The sequence below is a fragment of the Eremothecium cymbalariae genome, chromosome 2 (genome assembly GCF_000235365.1).
Source record: "Eremothecium cymbalariae DBVPG#7215 chromosome 2, complete sequence".
Classification (NCBI taxonomy): Eukaryota; Fungi; Ascomycota; class Saccharomycetes; order Saccharomycetales; family Saccharomycetaceae; genus Eremothecium; species Eremothecium cymbalariae.
Window position 1 is genome coordinate 1460338 of NC_016450.1, and position 19420 is coordinate 1479757.

Consider the following 19420-nt stretch of genomic DNA (forward strand, 5'->3'; position numbering starts at 1 on the left):
CTTGGCTGCTTACGCTGTTGTAGCTTTAATATGATCTGCATTGCCGAATGACCACATCCTCTCTATATCCAAAGCACAGGAACTCATCAAATGTCAGATCTTGCTGTTTATGTTGTAATTTTTTAAATAACCACTGAATGCCGTTGTGTGCTTTAAGTTCCCCCCCGAAGACCCTCTTCTCTTCTCCTCCCTTCCCTAGAATCCCCCTCGCTCTTAAACGGTAACCACTGACGACAAGATCAGCAGTGGCCGTCCACGCAATGCTCACTTGTCGCCCCCCGTTCGAAACCACTTCGCAAAACCAGCTTAGCTTCTGCTGCTTTTCTATTTCACATCATCCTGGACCCCTATGGCTGCCATAGATCATATTCATTGACCAACATACCATCCAATCTCAATACCGCTAGTTCACCGAAAAAGTTTCATTGCCTATGTATAGTATAACCGGCGTCAATTCCCTCACAAGAATTAACGAAACTCCAAAAAATAATAAAATGGCTTTGTTGTATCAAACCGTTTTTCGATAGTTGCCAAGATTGTCTCTACTATTTTAGAGGCACTTACTTCATCCACTGTATAATACAGATATTGTTTGTCCGAGCGCCTGAGGTCATTTGCCTGCAGACACTGTTTTTCCCAAAACAGTTAAAGGAAAATTCCATGCGTCAACAACGTATTGTTGGACCGAATTTGTACGTCAAGTTCTCTGGAGAAATTTACATCTCATTTCTATATTGTTTTTATACTAACTAGGTAATTTTTGACAAAGGTGATACTTCATTAAGAAATACTTTATTGGGCAGTAATGTCGATACAGATATTATGTAAACCCTTAGCGGACCTTAATGCAGCATAGATGCTAGCGGTTTAAATTATTTTCAATTTATTATATTTATTATTTTATATTATTATTACCGTCAGATATTATTAATACGCGGGTTTTAATGTAGAGGCCTTATTCCAACAAGGTTGCCGCAGATTAAGGGTCTGACGAAATTCTAAGCATTCGTCTTAATTATTGGATATGTGTGAATTAGAAATTCACACATGGTTCTCACAACTTCTATTATAGGATAAAGCACGGATATTATTGATTCAGAATTGTAATAGATGGTCGAGTTAGTAATGAGAACCAGCATGGGGATGTGTATTTGACGGGATCTGTGTAAATTTAAAAAAGAAAGTTTATTTAGTTGCTTATTTTAGAGCCATCAGTATATATAGCCGGTGTATGCAGTTCAGTTTAGTTTCAAGCCAGGAAAAGGTCAAAATTAGTATTGAATCATCTTAACGCGCACACTTCGTATTCTTTCGCTTTAAACGTCAACCAACGAGGAAGTCGAAAGTATATACGATGAACTTTTGGAAGTTGAATGTCCTGTTATTTGGAGGGTGGCTCATAAGTGGGGTTGTAGCCCAGGCTCCTGGTGTGAGTTCTCCGAGCTTTGTTCCTCCTGATGCCAGAGGGGCTCACCGCCCACTTCCTGCCACCAACGCATGCCTTCAATACGATTTCAGCTGGAAAGCTCGTAATAATGGGTATCCACCATACTCATTAACTGTTGAGAGAGTGGCATGGGAGTACGAAAATGTTTACACCATTACAGTTCATGTTCAGGGTTCTGTCAGTATCCCAATTGAATCCTTATGGTCGTTGAAGATAGTTGACGCCAACTCACCCGATGGTTCGACATTCCAATTGTACAGCCGTAACGAGAGCAGACACTTGATAAATGATCCTACCAACTACTATGTTAGTTTCCGTGTGTTCGGAAGGCAAGGTCCTGTCAACGAATTGATGTGTACACCAGAATTTGGAATTCAATACGAGTATTGTCAGGGTTCTGCCGATTGTTCAAATTGGACGTACGGAACTACCGCCTTCACCTTAAACATGGGATGTACCGGCGTGGATCGCCAAGGTCGTTCCTCGAAGGATGCAGGAGCTTACTGTTGGCCACGGGGTAACTTTCCAGATGCTGAACCCACGACCATATCTAGCGCGTCTGCTACTACCACTTTTGCACCTTCTGAGACAAGCAGCGCAGTAACCATATCTAGTGGGTTTTCTTCCGCTTGGTCGTCTGCCTGGTCGTCTGCCTGGTCTTCGAGTTTTTCTAGTTGGTCCTCGAGCGATTTTTCGACATCGTTTTCTAGTGACTTCTCTACCTCTTTCTCTAGCGAGTTTTCTACCGCGTCTTCCAGCTCATGGAACAATGCCAGCGGTACAAGTACCGTCTTGAGTTCAACTATTCCAACAGTCACTTCTAGTGCGCTTAGCACTACCTTACCATCTAGTTCAGCGGTAGTTCCAAGCAGCTCTACCTCCTCAGCAGAAGCCAGCTCTACCTCCTCAGCAGAGGTCAGCTCTACCTCCTCAGCAGAGGTCAGCTCTACCTCCTCAGCAGAAGCCAGCTCTACCTCCTCAGGAGAAGCCAGCACTGCTCCTAGCACATCCGTTCCACAATCAACCACAGCAGCACCAAGTGTTAGTTTAAGTTCTACTACAAATTTTAATTCAAGCGTCAGTGAAAGTGCTACTTTAAGTTCTGGTGCAAGTTCTGGTGCAGTGTCATCAGCACCTGTAAATGCTACTGTCAGCGGAAGCAGCGCTGCTCCTTCGGTTATTATTACCACTGCTCCATCCTCTGTTTCAAGTGGGTCTTCTGAGGCCGCCGTCACTCCTTTCACTACCCCCAGCAATGGTAACTCGACCGACGGTGACTGCTCTACTCCTGTTGAGGTTATTAGTCTGATTACCAATGTTCACACAACTGTTGTTTCAGAGAATGGTATTACCAGTACGATCTCATACACCGGCATTGAATTTACCACGGCACTTTTGACAGACGGCTGTTCTGTAACAGGTCCAGTTATAATTACAGCTACTCCACAAACTCCAACACTTGAGTCTTCAATTCCTACAACTGTCCCAATTATCCCTACTATCTCTAACCCAGTTAATTATACCACTGCCTCTGAATGTGTTCCCGTGGTTGAGACTGTTACAGAAGTGGTTACCAGTGTATTGCCTACAATTTACACGTTGAGTGGTACCACCGTGACTTACTACGGAACCGCAACTGGTCATGTTACTTCAACGATCACAAAGCCTTGTCCAACTGGTCCATATACCTCCACTTCGGCTCAATTCTCCAACTCTACTGCGCCTGCCCCTGTGACACCAACCGTCATTACTACGATTAACACCATAACCACAGTATCGAACGGTATCACTGCAACTCAGACAGTTACATACACAATTCCTTGTAGTGGAGAACATACCGAGACTACCAACTCTGAAGGTTTATCTACTACTGTGGTGATCCCTACATTAAACAACATTTCTCAACCTGTTACATTCACCGGGACCAACACGGCTGGCAACAAAACCACTTGGATAGATACTGTTTCGACATCGGTAACCATTCCAGGTACTCCCGATATTCCAGGTGTTCCAAGTTTCACGGGGGTTCCAGGTGTTCCAAACATCACAGATATTCCAGGTGTTCCAGCTATTCCAGGTAGCTCGAGTATTCCGGGTACTATTCCAGGTACTCCAGGTACTCCAAGCATGCCAAGTATTTCAGGCGCACCAGGTGTTCCAACTAACCCAGGCATTTCCAGTGTTCCCGGTACGATTCCTGGTACACCAGTTATTCCAAGCGTGTCAAGTAATACAGAGATTCCAGGAACTACAGTGGTTACGAGTGTTCCAAGTGTTCCAGGTGTTCCAAGTGTTCCAGGTGTTTCAAGTATCCCAGGTACTCCCGGTACTCCAGGTGTCCCAGGTATCCCAGGCACTACAGAGGTTTCGAGTGTTCCAGGTATCCCAATTACTCCAGGTATCCCAGGCATCCCAGGCACTCCAGGTACTCCAGGTAATCCCAGGTACTCCAGGTATCCCAGGTACTCCAGGTATCCCAGGTACTCCAGGTATCCCAGGTACTCCAGGTATCCCAGGTACTCCAGGTACTCCCAGGTACTCCAGGTACTCCAGAAGTCCCAACATCCACAGAAGTCCTAACTACAGAAGTTCCAAATACCCCAGGTACTCCAGGTTCCCCAGGTACCCCGGGCACTCCAGGCACTCCAGGCACTCCAAAAACTCCAGTTGGAGACATCCCATCTTTGCCGACTGAATCCTCAACTGCAACTGTTCCTGTGCCATCTAGCGAAGCACCAAGTTCACCAACCTTGGTTTCTTCATATGTTGCTTCAACGACTCTGCCTGGGTTTAGCAGTTTCGAAGGTGCTGCAGTCAAACCAGTATTACCAACCATTTTGGTACTTGCTCTTCCGTTAATTTTGCCTTTATTCTAAACTTTGTTGACAGTGAATTTGGTTCTGTGAACCGCTAAAGGTTCTTGCGAAAGTTACTCGAAACGAGTTTTCTAATTAGTATGACTTTCGTTCTTTAGCTTCTCAATCTTTAAACTAAGAAGTAGAAGCCACTTACAGGCTCATCATCTAGGTCTCTGTTACATTTTATTTATCAAATATCGAAAACCTGTTAATTAAAGATATTTGGATATTACATATACCAAGCGAGCTATTTGATCCTTTATATTTCAACCCCTGGTTAGCTAATAGTAGTATGTAGTTTTTATAATAAACTACATCCAATTGATTTAATATTGATATAGTTATTAATTTTATTCATTTAATTTATTTTAATGTGCGAAAAATTCGAACATCGCGGATGCATTGTACTATACTAACAACTATGAATAAACTGGCGAACACGTCCTTGATTGATAACCGATGATCACCAGCACGATTGATAAGAAGAATCGTCCTAAAAAGTCAGCACGGATGCTCCAATCTAAACTAATACTCCCAAGTGCACCTGCTGTAGCATTACACAAGTGTAGCGGTTGTCACATGACTTATTCGTTAAACTCGCCGTTGGATACACTCGAACATAAAAAGTACCACGATCTACATCTAAATGGCAAAAAATGGCTTCAGTCATGGGGGACCATAGTTTCGAAATTTACAATTGACAAATTTACACCGCCATCTACGTCATCATCTGAAGGCAGCAAATCTGGAAGCTCGAAGTGGGAGAATGAAGAACGAATCGTGGTTATTACCCCTGGAAGGCAGGCAGAAGTAAAGCCTATGTTGGGTCTTATGAAAATCATTAATGATGAACTGACTGCACCGCATGATGAGAATAGCTTTTGGTCCGAGCAGGGATTGGATTCAGAGGGACGTGCTTTTGTGTATGTTAAGAGGGGGCGAGCTGTTGGTGCGATAACTGTTGAATATCTGAACGAAGGTCACAACAGAGGTCGGTGGATGAGGCTAGAAAGTAGAAAAATTGTGCCCAATGTTGTGCCCAGGGTAAAGTTAGGAATTTCCAGAATTTGGGTATGTAAGAAACAGAGAGGAACTGGCATAGCAACAAGGCTGTTAGATTGTGCTCGAAAGCACTCTATATTAGGAATGGAAGTTGCAAAATGGGAGATGGCATGGTCGCAGCCTAGCGAGAGTGGTGGGAGGCTCGCGAAAAACTACAACAGCCTGAAGCATAGTAGTGGTGAATTATTAATACCGTGCTATATATAACAAATATTACTTGAGATATGCTTTATGATACATATGTGGATCTGGAAACAACGACAGGGGTTGTATGGACAGTGAATCAAGATAATAGATACAACAGACGAGGAATTGATCAGGAAGGATAAATGTAGGAGTGCTAGTAAGTGAAAGGTTCAGATATTATACAATTTTTTTGCTCTGTGTAAAAAATTGGATCATCGTGCATTTTTTTGTATGAATTTCGTTTTCATTAGTTAATTAAAACTGTGCATTAGGGTAGGGTCTAGTGCGAGAATTTTTTTCAACGCTTGGCGGTTCCTGAAACTTTTCTAACGCCAGCACCACTAGCAAATCTTTTGTCGCTAGAACCCAAACCAGATGATGCTAAACGTCTATTCTTAGGCAGTATTTGTCTTAAGGCAAATTCATCGTCCATAGAGGTGTTTGTAGTTTGTTTTTTAGTCATGGATGATAGTGGTGATTTACTGGTAGCATTACTTGAATCAATAAGCATCGAATCATCATTGTCGCTATTGTTGTTGTTGTGAGCTCTTACAGAATTTTCTGCAATTTTTCTGTTTGTTTTAGAGTTCAGCGATGAACTAGCAGTCTTATGGTAGATGTTTTCAATAGTATTAGTACCATCATGGCCCTTCCTAGGCTGACCTGGTGAGTCCTGTGGGACTGCAACATTATGAGAAAACTCATCGTTACGGCTTGCCAAAGTTTTATTAGGTGGTGTCACCGTGTTCTCGTCAACAGTATAATCATCTTCATGATCCATTTTAGCCCGTCTTAGCTTTTTCTTCTGATATTTATATTCCTCAAGAGTGATTAATGGATACAACCCGCAGATAAGATCACTTGGTTCCATGCTTAGTTTCATGGTATATTTCCACTCTCGGAAGGTATTTTGGTTCAAATATATCCAGTGTTGCTGTGGCCCCACAACCATACCAGGTCGGATGAATCTTAGGAAACCTATGCACTCGTTTGCCGTAAATCCATAGGTGTAGATGAGATGAGCACCAATCAAACACCCTGTCCTTCCCAAACCTGCCTTGCAATGAACTGCTATGCGACCACCTTGATTAACAATAGTCTCAGCTGACCCAACAAAGTTCTTAACAATGGAAAGATCTGGACACGTTCCGTCCTCAAAAATCATGTCAAGATGCTTGATACCAATGTCCTCAAAGTGTTTCGCGCGATATAAATGAGAATTGAGCCGCACAACCAACTGTACGTTGTTTTCCTTGAAAAATTCAAGTACTCTTCGAAATGGCTGGTTCAAACGAGTCCGACCAGGAACATAAGGCCTCCTCATATCTTCTTCAGGCGATGCAAACGCAATAAAGTCTGGGGTCAACACGTTAAAGTCACCATTCTCCACACGCTCGTACTTCTCGTAAACTTCCAATTTGAATGCATTCAAGTCAACCAATCCTGTTTCCTTAGCCCTCCAGATACCATAGACAACATCCTGTATAGAAATTTCAAAATCTGCATTAGAGTAACCAGCATCCCTAAACGGCATGAATGGCGGATCCACCTGCGCCAAAGGCTGCAACACCTGATGTGGTGTCCACCCCTGCACCAACACCATATAACAACATAACATACATGCTGAATTTGCCCGTTGTCTTGTGGAAGTCGACGAATAGAATACTACCGCCTTTCCATGGTTTTCCGGATCGTTCAAGATCTCGTGGAATATAACGGCAAAGCGGTACAAATGCCCGATATGCATAGGTCCAAAATCGAGGTGGAACCGATTGTAGAATAACGTATCTTCAACTGTGAAGAAGACGACATCCTCAGAATCCTGCGGCGAGTAGTCATAGGCCCCTAGGTAAACCCTACCTTTCAAAAACTCGATGGTGTTATCCAAATATACTCTTTTACCCATAACAAAGTATAAGAAAACAGAGCCACTTTTCCAAATTCGAATTGATCAATCTGACCTTCTCCACAAATAGCAGTTTAGATACAGAACAACAAGCTCTTTGTCACACTCTCCCTTGAGCACACTGTTTTTGCTATTACTACTTGTAGTTGTTTGTGTTGATATTTTTGGTACCTAGAAAACTACTTTTTTGTTGTCGGGATCAAGACCTTACTTTGTTTACTATAACGTGCTTCAGCGCCAATATAGAACTTTCTTGCGCCTTCTAAAACATCGAGAGCGCTACTCTGCTCTCTTCCAAAGGCTGTACTGGCTGCCACTGGATCTATAAATAACTCTATTGCAAGCCAGTCTTTGCCCACGAGTGTTATCTAGTCTATATATATATATGTCTCCCCGGCACTGTACAGTTTCTCATCCACAGCCCCTCTCTAGGAGGGGCGCGCCTCTTTAAGAACAGGCGGGCATGGATGACGACAGTTGCACACGGCCACCGAGTTTATACGCTATCTATGTTTCCGGGCTCGATGGACTATGTCACAATTGGTATATATTGCAGGCTTATTGTATGCGGTAGGCTCGACAGTCGAAAAAGCTTCAGTGAAACAGAGAATCTCCAAAGGGTATGGCTCGAACGCCCGAGCCCAGATTCAGAATTTCGCGAGTTCCAATGGCGGCGGAGGGCCTTGACCACTGGGCCACAGATAGCTGTAAAATCGGTGCGACGGGCGTACCCCGCAGGGCCATATTGCAGGTCTGTGTCACGTGTAGTGTCGTAAAATCAAAAGAGCATCCCGATAGTTATGATAGTCAGGCTAAGGAGCATGTTGATAGTCACGATAACAAGACAAAGAAGCAGCGAATCAGAGTCGTTAGGAGACTATGAAGATGATAAGGAGACCCAGATCGCTAGATTAGACTAGATTGGAGTAGAGACCATACAGCCGGTAACTGATCCTCAATTAGCCCTCACGTGACGGGATCTTCAAGTAGCTCCACATACTCCCATTTTGTCCACTCTTGTTGTAAAGTAGGCCAGCTAATATGCAAAAGTCAACAGAATTCGCAAGAATTTTAAGGAAGACTAGTCCGATTTTATGTGCCTACATCACACCAGGCCAATTGCCCTGATTAGATATAGTGGATCTGTGCATTAGACAACAACTCTAATATTTTGTAAATCATCGCCCGAAATTCACGCCGTCTCTGTCCATTGTATAAAAAGAATAGCTTTAGTAGAACGGTGCAACAAAAAAGCGATATCTGTGGATCATCTATATGTGTATATACATACACATATATAAACCGGAAACTATCCAGAAATATGTCAGACTATGTCAGCAAGGCCAGGGAACTTGTAAAGGCCCACAAATATTTCCAATTCTCTGCATCCTGGTGTCCAGATTGTGTTTATGCAAACAGTATTTGGGAAAAGTATAATATTACATCAAAAATCTTCATCTTTGACATCTCTACAGAGAGTAAAGACAAGGCAGAAGAATCTGTTTGGCGTTCAGCCTTTAAAGAAGCCACTGGAAGCAGAAATTTGCCAACAATTTACATAGACGGCCAGATCTGGGGCACAGAAAGTAAGTTACACCAACTTGAAAACGCTGGATTGCTAGAAGAGGAATTCAAGAAGCTCAACTTGCTTTAGCCAAGATCGTCCTGCAGTTATATATACATTTGTAGGAGTATTAGTATCAGTCAATAAATAATTTTATTTAGTAGTTACCAAATATATCCACATATACATATATTAGGAAATACAATATATATTATTTGATTAATTTATTCCTTACTGGGAGAAGGCTCTTTGGCGACATCATACGTTTCCTTCAGGTAATAATATGCGCCTTTCTTAATCATTAAAGTATCAACATATGATGGGATTGGGATACCTTTTTTGGTATTATACAAGATAATTCTGTTGTCAAGTGCAACTTTCCGTTCATTCTTTTTGTAAAAGTATAGAATCACAAACGTCCAAGCACCAAGGAGAAAGGTAAATATAAAGGCTGCTCGATATCCCAGTTTAAACTGAGGGGCGTCGACCGTCTTCCACACAAGCACAGAAACCCAATTATATGTCGACTGGGATACAGAGTATATTATAATCCAGGATATGGCCTTTACCTGAGGATCATGTCTGAGAAAGTCGTTAATAAATGCCCACAAACATGGAGTAGTGGCAATTGACCAATATGTCATCATGTATGCAAGCCATTGAACTGATTTCGGTACATCCCATTTGATCAGAATTGCACATGCAATACAGTGCATTAAACAACCAAATACGATAAAGAACCATTTGGAGCGGAACAAATCAGAACCAAGAGCACAAATTACAAGGTAGCCAAGGCCTACAGAGGCAGGTATTGAGGACAAATTGTTAATTGCGATAACTGAATATACGCCTTTACGCTTTTCTTCATCTAACATCAGTTCCCAACCTCCGCTATAGGCAGTCATACAGCACCAAGAAAACATGTCATAGAGCAAAAGAATCCACAACGTGGGAGCGAAGAGCACTTTTTTCCAAAGTTTCAACGATAACAAAGAACTTAGCTGAGAAGTATTTGAGACAGAGTCTTTGATCTGATTCCTCTTGTTCCGTTCTCTGGCGATTCTAATTTCTTCATCAGTCAAAAATAAAGAATAACATTTAGAAGGGACACCTGGTAAAACGAAGTACCCAACTACAGCTGTATGTATGGATATAACAAGACCATCAATCAAAAACATCCATCTCCATCCAGGCAAGCCCAAAACGTTATCCAAGCTCTGAATCAGACGAGCTTGGAGAAAACCAGCAGTAACACGACCCAAAATCTGCCCAAAGAAAAATAAACAGACTCTAGAAGAAATCTCATCGGGAGCGTACCAACAACCCATGACATATTGCGAAACTGGATAATAAGCACCACCAAAAGCATAAAGAATAAACCTATAAGCCTTTAGTTGGGCTAAATTCTTCACTGTAGCACAAAGAACGGTAAACAACGACCATCCCAAATCCATTATAGGCAAAATGTAGACAGAAGGATACCTCGGTAAGAAATACATGAATGGTAGTTGAAAGACGATCGATCCAATGTTCGCAATCGTTGATGTGTACACTAAATCGTTCCCCTTCATCTTGAGGTCCTCATGCATACCTGATATATACGAATTCGTCAAGTTATTGCTATCCACAGATTTACACCAACATAAAACCATCAGGTACATCCCTACAATCAAGTCCAACTTGTATAACAACGTTCTCTCAGCGGGCGACTGCGTCGTGTGATTCGGATAAAGAAACTCATACCATTTCCTACCCAATATATACTGCTTGTTAAACCTGTATTCATACTCATCGAAATACTTCCACCATTTCCGACCACTCTCATCCCTCAGTTCATAAGGAATATCTGCTCTAAGTACCACTGTACCGTCATCCGAACTTCCAGCTATCACAACCTTCTTATCATCAAACTCCGACGAAACTCCATCTGAAAATACTGTTTCTGACACTACTGCTCCATTATGCAACTTACCATCTAAGGAAACAGCTGTTTCCGCATGTTCTTCAGGCAATACCCTCAAGTGTGGAAAATACTTTCCTAACCCCATGATAACTGCACTTCCGTGGTGTTGCCGTATGTCACTGATTAAATTTCCTCAATAATGAAACGGAAAAACAACTATTTCGACATAGCTCCAAAACCAACCATTTATATAATATATTTCAACGATATATATATATATTCCTGTTAAACTGATAATCAAAGACCGACTGCCCCACTTTCCTCTAGCTATGCGTTGTATTCTGTATATCTTTGATGGTCTGGGATGAGCAAGTCCAGAATGAAAATTTCACTCGTCCCAACTAAGCAGTTTTTCATTCTCGAGAACATCAAAATGAATCATCCTAAGCTGACTATCACAAAAACAGCTACAGTTCTTCACAAATACCTTTAATACATTATCTAACGCGGTAATGACCATAGTGGACGCCGATATTGCCAATACGTGTCTCTAGCAGCAGCAAAAGTCCAACAACTGCAATCAATCTGTTGAAAGAGGGCTTTTTGCAGATTTAGAGCTGGAAAGGACTCGCAGACACTTGTCAGAGGACCCAACATGATGAAACCCACATACTTGAGACCAACAACTGTACATATGAGTATTATACTGTTAATCACGATTGCTCTTCGAAGTCAGTTAACACCCGTACCCCTCATAAAACAGTGGTAAGAGTTGGGTATATGAAGCTACGCAATTCAAAGAAAAATTTTCCACTCTACACTCAACTTAATGTTCGTTAGTTAGTAGTTCCCATTCTGACCTAAGGTTTTTGTAATACAATCAGTCATACTTTTAAGGCATCATATTAGGATATTCATAAAAGTATGTATAGCTAATAACTTCTCCGATCGTTTGGAACCGGTTCTGCATTATGGCTGGGGATAATCTATGTTATACTGGGATGCGAAGTGTGACTACTATCTGTAACTCCATTTTTAATGCAGACACATGAAATTGCAAGAATGGAGTTCGCTTATGCTTTTTATTATGGGTTTTGGCATTTTTATGCCGGGTTATATCGGGCTCATACGAGTAAGAATTCGTTTGTTCTGAAGAACAGGCAGTTGTTTACGGAAGTATAGACCTTCATACCGTTTGCAATTTGATTCGCACCATGAATCCCATCTAGGTGGGACACTCACAGTGCTTTGTGTGTTTGTGTTAATGGATTTACAGTGTTTTTAGAAGCAGGCTTTTTTTAATGTGGTTTGCTTGCAGGTGTTCTCCGGACTACAGTGTGGAGGGTTGTTTGTGAAAAGGTACTAACGAGGGCAGTGGCTCGTACTTCTGCTTTGGCTGACGCTTTGAACGCTATTAACAACGCTGAAAAAACCGGAAAGCGTCAGGTTTTAATTAGACCTTCCTCCAAGGTTATCATCAAGTTTTTGCAAGTTATGCAGAAGCATGGTATGTGTTATAATGAACTATTTTTTAGGTCTAGTATGGAGAAGTCTTTACAATAATGGTGTGGAAGCTTAGTATGCAGGTTTCCGGACTGATAACTGGATGGTCTGCTCGGGTAGTGTTTATCACTACGAAATTCTCAGTCCCAAACTGTCTTTTAAGTGTTCGGAATAACGATTAGTTTGAAAATTCTCATCATACGGTTCTGAATTCATCGATATTCTTAACCATTTGCTTTTTCTCACGACATTTGGATTAAATATCTGCGACTTTGTTTTTGTCTCTTGTTTGAAGACTTCATCTATACTTTGTTGTTCCAGTGTTCCCAGTACTAACAGAGTTCCGGTCAGGCTACATTGGTGAATTTGAATACATCGATGATCACAGATCTGGTAAGATTGTTGTTCAATTGAACGGTAGATTAAACAAGTGCGGCGTCATCTCTCCAAGATTCAACATCAAGATCAACGAGGTCGAAAAGTGGACTGCTAACTTGCTACCAGCTAGGCAGTTTGGTTACGTCATTTTGACAACTTCTGCTGGAATTATGGATCACGAAGAAGCTCACAGGAAACACGTTGCCGGTAAAGTGTTGGGTTTCGTGTACTGATTGTTATATAATTAGAATATGTAATCTCAATTTATTCATCATGCGCTATCAGTTTCTGAACTGAGAATAGGAATTATATATTACACATATACAAAATCAAGGCTAAATCTTGTTGAGTAAGTCCTTTGTTGAGTCCACATCCTAACATCAGGGGGTTATAACGTGCTTGGGATATTGAATAATCGATATGGAGGCGGCAGTTGGATTTTACAATTAGAGTTTTGATTTCTAGACGTGACTGTGGGTCTAATGCCACCAGAATAGAGGGGATCAGAGAGATAGTACACGCATGACTTCTCCGTTGAACCGATCTCTTGAAAATTGATCGGTGGAAGGATTATCTTTTCAGAGAGTAATTGGGAGGAAGTTGGAGAGTAGTTGTATGGTGAAACTTTAACACTCCTGGCCGTCGCTTGGCTAAGTGGAACTGCCTTGTTGAAAACAGGCTCAAAAAAAGTCTTGGGGGTATTAACACGAGGGATATTCATGATGTTTCCAACTTTGGAGCGAAGTTCGCACTGTACTGCACGTACACTGGCTAGTGCTTCTTCAAACAGATTAGTGAAGTTCTGATTTTCATTTACGATTATCTGGAATAGCTGCTTCATATGATATTCGATGCGCTCCAAAATTCTACCAAGTAAACTGTGGAATCCGTAGAACACAGATATGTCTACACCATCACCAAATAATATCAAATCCAAGTCATTTTTGATAACTGTATCGGTATCGACCTTGATCTTCGAGATGGTAATGTAGCGAGCTAAGAAATGCTTCCCATAGGCCATATCTACCTCTAGATCAGTCATGTTGCATTTCCCTGGGTCTTTGGCAATGCATTCCGTAGATTCACTAGTGTCAATAAAGCGAGACCACACAAACAACAAAAACTGCACGATTGGATTTTCGAGCATCTTTAATGCATTTGTGACGCGAGATTGATCCACCCCCTTTTGGCTCACAAACAGGATATTTCCAAACAAGTGCATATTGAATAGAAGGACATCAAAGATCATGCGCTTGTGAATGAATTGCAAGGATTCTAACGGTTCTGCAGTTTCTCCTTCCAACAAATTAATAATGGGCAAAGTGCCGATAGCAAGGTTATTATTGATGTAATTTAGATCTATGTCCATACAGGCCATAGTCTGCATAAGATCAACATGCCGTAAATGAGAAACAGCCTTGTGAAACCATTTTGATCCAATAGAACAATTACTCAAATGAGGTGCAACATTAAGAGGCGCTTCACAAGTGCGTTTGATAAATTCAAACCAAGTAGCTAATAACAGTGACCAATGATCTCCAGAACCATGAAAAACAAGGTACTGATTCAACATATGGAAGAACTTCTGAGGGGCATTCTTTAAGATAGTTTCTCGTTTCCAGCACGTGAAACCACTGGCATTATGTTCTTTCTTACTTACCGCAGCCCCATTTATAGAGTAACACTTATTCGCCATAATTATGGTGTTGTGTAACAGATCAGGATACTGAAAATTCGTGTGACAGCTACCTGACATGATTGTCTCACAAAACAAACTCCGTGACAACGTTTCAAGCATCCGAGGAGTGTAACAAATCGTTCGATCTTGAGTCATTGCATTTAAGTGATAGGAGAGAGAATAACCTTCATATAACTCTTGTCCCAAAAACCACTGGTACAACAATAAAGAAACCTCACTATACTCATCTGACATCACAAGGAGATCCACAAACAAATGAAACACTGTCCATAAATCATCTGTCGCAAGTCTCGTCTCCTCACCACACCGCATAACCGTATGCAGCACTTGTTGATGGAACCCAGATATCGACAGCATGCTACGCGGAAAATGCCTTCTATCCCTTAGAAAAACATACACCAGCAGATTAAGCGCGACAAAACTCTCATGAAAGGGCTTCTTCATACACTGGTTCCAGCTTGCCTTCCACATCTCCACAATCCTGTCGTCATCGCGAGGAACCTCAGCAATCTCCGACCCCGAGGCCCCTCCCGCCGCCTGGTTCCTCGCCCAAAACCCAAGACAAACAACTGCCAGGAGCATAGAAGATCCGCTGAGCCACCTGCCAAATGCCTCCTCACTCACCAATGCCTTCTCAAGCTCCGCACGCCCCGCAGCCTCAAAAAGCCTTTCCCTGTCCATATACGCCAACCCTTCGTGAAACCACTCAACCACACCACTACACCCCTCCACCTGCAAGCTTTGCGACACATAAGACAACGCTCCATATAACACCTTATGGAACCGTGGCTCGAGCATCTCCTTCAAACACCTCGAACCCCTGCCTCTGCAGCCTTTAACATTACCATCGCCAAAGTCAATACTGCATCGACTACTGCCACCAACGCTGCTGCTACCACTGCTGCACATTCTAGACCCCGTGTCTACATCCGTGCCTACCTTGCACGCTCCCGCTGCCCCCCCACCCCCATCCTGCCCCGCATTCCCTTTATTCTCCTGCTGGCGCTCACCTCCTTCCCCATCATGCTTCAACTGCTGCTGCAACATAGCCCCAGAACCACAAACACCATTTTCTCCGCATTCGCTTCCGATATTTCCTTTCTGCGAAGAACCTGCCTTACCAACGGCGCTGCTCTCCCCCGCGCATAAGCGCGGGCTGTCATTGCCTGCGCCTGCGCTACCTCCAATTCCATCTCTCAACCCGACAGACTGCACATTAATGAACGAGTTTAACACCCGTTCTATCTGTTGAGATTCGCCCTGCAAAACACCTTCCCTTCCCTCTCCGAGTTTTACCTGTTTTAGCTGTAACTCCAGTAACATACTTCTATGCACCGTCCGAATATGTCTCTGCAACAAGTCCCTCCGGACAAACGAATGACTGCACACTTTACAACTAAACGGTTTCACCCCAGTATGCGATCTTTCATGCCGTGTCCGGTGCTCTGACCTTGAGAACGCCCTTGCACAAAAACAGCATATATATTTTCTCTGCGAAGCAACCATACCTTTCTAGTGCTTCACTTGTATTAATATGCTTTTTTTCCTTTCTATAGCTCTTCTTTTAAATACACTATTTCTTAAAAGTGTCTTCCAAGAACAAAAAAACAAATCCTTCTTTTGGCTCAAAACTTATTGGCTTTTTAACCCCCGCTTTATTATCTGTAAATTCTTAAATTATACTCAAATAATTATAATAGTAATAATAATAAGGATTATAATAAATTTACTATAGTATCATTTCTCTTTTTTATCTTTTGATGCCGAAATCTGCGTATCTCACACACCGGTGCTGTGTCTCAAGCTACCTTATTTCTCTCTCTTTATTTTGTACTATTCCCACTCTCACTCTGAGCTCTGCCCCTTCCTGAACATTCTATCAATATATTTTGTTGTTGCTGCGAGCTGTTGCTGCTGCGCTTCTATTGCTGGCTAACGTAACTAAATCTGCCTGTCGCCGGAGAGGGAGGGGTGAGAACTTTTCCTATAGAGATCACACACAACCAAAATGTCTTAAAAAAAAACTCGCTCAGAAGAGAACGAAAAAACGCTAGAAGTGGGTTTATTGTGGTTATAATACCTCACAGGCGTGATTATTTGGAAAAATGTCTGGTTTAATGTGTCCGTACGGAACTTACATATCTCTTGGACCCTGCTTGCGGCCTTCCAGTCGAACCCCCTCCCCCTCCTGTAGGATGCCTTACTCGGTATATATCTGCTATAAGTTGCCGAAACGACGATGCGGAAAACTGACGTTCGCTACACGGTAACATGGTGGGGTTAATGGTTTAACCGACTAAGTGTGTGAAATTTCTGTTTTTTGATTTTATTTTACCCCTCCCAGTGTTTGAGATGTCTTGTTTCTGTCTTGGTTAGAACGGGCGGTCTCTAAGTGTGTCTGTGCATGTGTACATATGTTGCACTCGGGCAAAAATAGCAGCAGCATAACGTGAGTTAAGTGGCACCGGAGAGGCTATAGAGAGCGCTTGGCGAGATGTCCGACCAATGTCCGGTGCAATGTCATTACCCGTGTAGCTGCATCCGCTCCGGTTTCTGCGCAGTTCATGCTTGTCCCTCGAGGGAGCACACAGAACTCGACGCAGTAAAAAAATCGTTCTGTGTTGGGCGGGCGCCTTTGCCATGGGCAAGTATGGAGGTGGGGGATGGCGGGGAGAGAGTGGGGGAGTAAGACAGGAAGAGGCGGGGGAGGGGAGGAGTGGATGAGTATTCACGTGTTTATCACGTGTAACATTGCTCGGAGGGCACGCGGCGGCGTGAGGAGGGGTATTGAGAGAATTCACGAGGGGAAAGTTAAGCCAGCATGCCTTGCATTTTGTTCTTTCAGCCGATTGGACGGGTATGGGCTGTGTCACAAGTATGCGGGTCACATGCCCGGGATGGTGATGAGGGGATGTTCGGGGGAGGAGATGCGGAGGCTAAAGGGACGTTCCCGCGATATTCGGGAGCAGGGTAGTGCAACGGTGCGGAATTTTCATGCGAGTGGTAGGCTGGAACCCTGCTGATGTCATCAAGGGATAAGGCTTGCAGAGACTGAAGACATTGCATGGTTTGGGAAGACGTAGGTTGTGGAAGGGTAAAATTGATACGGGATGGAGATGAAGATGGTGGGGAAGAGCAAGGCGGCGGCGCGGACGTTTGTGCTGGGTAGTGTTCAGATCGGTGTGAAGGTATTGAAGAGGATTGCGGTGCTGGAGCGGCAGAGAACAAAACGTTCTCAGTGTAGAGCGGATCGTGGATATGAGAATGGTAGGCGGGTGGAACGTCTTGACAGGCAGGCAAGAGAATACATGAGGAGGGATCAGAAGATAAAACAGAAGATTGTAAGGGGTTGATGATTGGTTGCAGGTGGAATAGATCGGTTAGGACGCCTGAACGAATATGAAACTTGCCAGAATTGTCCAGCATGATCATCCGACCCTTAATGGGGACATGGGGCGAGATGAAAAGGATGACGGGGATTGATGCTTTGATTTCAGTAGTTCTGTCATGTGGACCATCATTAGTAGTAGTTGTAGTGGTATCTGGAGTACCTGCACTCGAGGTAGTAGAAGAAGCAGAAGCAGCAACATTTTTTAAAGGGGCGGAGGTATTGATCTTTTCCCATAAAGATTTTTTCAAGATTATATGGATCTGTAGCTTGTGTCGGACACGAATAAGCTTTTCACCTATGTCACAGTTTTGGGTGATCTGCTTTAAGTCGTCAGGGAGTTGAAGAACAGAAAGAATGCTGATAGAATCATTGAGCAGATTTCCGTGTTCCGGGTGGCAACCGTTGATATTTCCAAAATCAGTTATCGATTTTTCGACAACCGATTTTTCATCATAATAAAGCGAGCCACTTGCATCTTGGAAGGCGTAATATTGGGATAAAGAAATGGTTATGTTATGCAGTCGGTATCCCTTTTGGAATGGATAAAGTTTGATGTGAATGGGTGTAGAGCCACCAATTGGGATAGCGCGGCTGGGAATGGATACTTCGTACTGGAGCCTATCAGGCCAGCTTTTGCCAACACATACTTCCTCTTGAATTGCTAAGTTGTCAGCGGATAGGGTTCTGAAGATACGGAGATACTTGTAATTAGAGAAAGCAGTCTTAAACCCACCTCTTTCAATATGTGATTCAAAACGATAGAACACAGAACCACTCTGAAGACCTTCTACCGTCTCAGAGATGTCATCTGGTAAGACAACTCTAAATGGAAGCTCATAATTACCCTTGGGTAGCACAAAGGATGCCCCTCGGGGTACGGAATCTTGTTCGTAGGGTGTACCGGTAATACCATCCTCAGGAAGCCTTAATATGGGCGAAGATTTAGAACGCATCAATATTTTCCTTGTCTCTGATACCGAACTTCGGGTAGTGACTACATGGTTCGATCGAGATGGTCTCAAAGTCATTCTTGCTCTTTCTGCATGATCGGAATCGGCAATCTCATCGCCATACCCATTATTCCTACTACTACTGCTGCTGCTGTTACCGCCCCTACTCCCACCAGCAGTCTTGGCTGAAGCTGTATCCAAGACAACTCCGTCCCCACATGTTAACAAATTATCCCACACACATTCAAAAATAACCTGCTCCTTCTTCACCAAGCTAACTACATTGTTACTCTTATGTTGTCCTATCTGTAAAAACTCTAATTTGTAACGCCCAATAAGCTTCAGAATAATTGCCTTCACTGAAACAGTCTCAGTTATAGAAAATACCAGATGCCCACTCAAAAGAACAGATCCTGCCCCGAAATGCGACCCCTCAATCAACACAATGTCCTGGTAGTTACTCGTAACCCTAACATCAAAGTAAACAGGCTGTTTAGACGACGACTTTCCCAATGAAAACATCTTTCCCACTTCTCATCCATCTAGACAACAAAGAGAACTCGCAATACCTGT

General features: G+C 42.9%; 9 protein-coding genes across 9 annotated transcripts; 5 read left to right on the forward strand and 4 right to left on the reverse strand.

Moving 5' to 3' along the window:
- Window positions 1-1354: 1354 nt before the first annotated feature.
- On the forward strand, window positions 1355-4027 carry Ecym_2753 (uncharacterized protein; the record flags this gene model as incomplete). Its single annotated transcript, XM_003645221.1, has 1 exon — window positions 1355-4027. The coding sequence occupies one exon, from the start codon at window positions 1355-1357 to the stop codon at window positions 4025-4027; it is 2673 nt and encodes an 890-aa protein (XP_003645269.1).
- A 737-nt stretch (window positions 4028-4764) lies between these two features.
- Window positions 4765-5574, forward strand: ECO1 (Eco1p; the record flags this gene model as incomplete). Its single annotated transcript, XM_003645222.1, has 1 exon — window positions 4765-5574. The coding sequence occupies one exon, from the start codon at window positions 4765-4767 to the stop codon at window positions 5572-5574; it is 810 nt and encodes a 269-aa protein (XP_003645270.1).
- A 277-nt stretch (window positions 5575-5851) lies between these two features.
- On the reverse strand, window positions 5852-7459 carry CDC14 (phosphoprotein phosphatase CDC14; the record flags this gene model as incomplete). The annotated part of the gene is made up of 1 exon (XM_003645223.1): window positions 5852-7459. The coding sequence occupies one exon, from the start codon at window positions 7457-7459 to the stop codon at window positions 5852-5854; it is 1608 nt and encodes a 535-aa protein (XP_003645271.1).
- Window positions 7460-7926: 467 nt separating this feature from the next.
- Window positions 7927-8235, forward strand: Ecym_2756 (uncharacterized protein; the record flags this gene model as incomplete). Its single annotated transcript, XM_003645224.1, has 1 exon — window positions 7927-8235. The coding sequence occupies one exon, from the start codon at window positions 7927-7929 to the stop codon at window positions 8233-8235; it is 309 nt and encodes a 102-aa protein (XP_003645272.1).
- A 545-nt stretch (window positions 8236-8780) lies between these two features.
- Window positions 8781-9113, forward strand: GRX8 (glutathione-disulfide reductase GRX8; the record flags this gene model as incomplete). Its single annotated transcript, XM_003645225.1, has 1 exon — window positions 8781-9113. The coding sequence occupies one exon, from the start codon at window positions 8781-8783 to the stop codon at window positions 9111-9113; it is 333 nt and encodes a 110-aa protein (XP_003645273.1).
- A 134-nt stretch (window positions 9114-9247) lies between these two features.
- On the reverse strand, window positions 9248-11071 carry VHT1 (Vht1p; the record flags this gene model as incomplete). Its single annotated transcript, XM_003645226.1, has 1 exon — window positions 9248-11071. One exon carries the CDS (start codon window positions 11069-11071, stop codon window positions 9248-9250), a length of 1824 nt encoding a protein of 607 aa, XP_003645274.1.
- A 942-nt stretch (window positions 11072-12013) lies between these two features.
- RPS22B (40S ribosomal uS8 domain-containing protein) lies at window positions 12014-13040 on the forward strand (the record flags this gene model as incomplete). Its single annotated transcript, XM_003645227.1, has 3 exons — window positions 12014-12017; window positions 12302-12433; window positions 12781-13040. 3 exons carry the CDS (start codon window positions 12014-12016, stop codon window positions 13038-13040), a joined length of 396 nt encoding a protein of 131 aa, XP_003645275.1.
- A 155-nt stretch (window positions 13041-13195) lies between these two features.
- Window positions 13196-16012, reverse strand: Ecym_2760 (C2H2-type zinc finger protein; the record flags this gene model as incomplete). The annotated part of the gene is made up of 1 exon (XM_003645228.1): window positions 13196-16012. The coding sequence occupies one exon, from the start codon at window positions 16010-16012 to the stop codon at window positions 13196-13198; it is 2817 nt and encodes a 938-aa protein (XP_003645276.1).
- A 1335-nt stretch (window positions 16013-17347) lies between these two features.
- Window positions 17348-19369, reverse strand: ART5 (Art5p; the record flags this gene model as incomplete). Its single annotated transcript, XM_003645229.1, has 1 exon — window positions 17348-19369. The coding sequence occupies one exon, from the start codon at window positions 19367-19369 to the stop codon at window positions 17348-17350; it is 2022 nt and encodes a 673-aa protein (XP_003645277.1).
- Window positions 19370-19420: the final 51 nt, after the last annotated feature.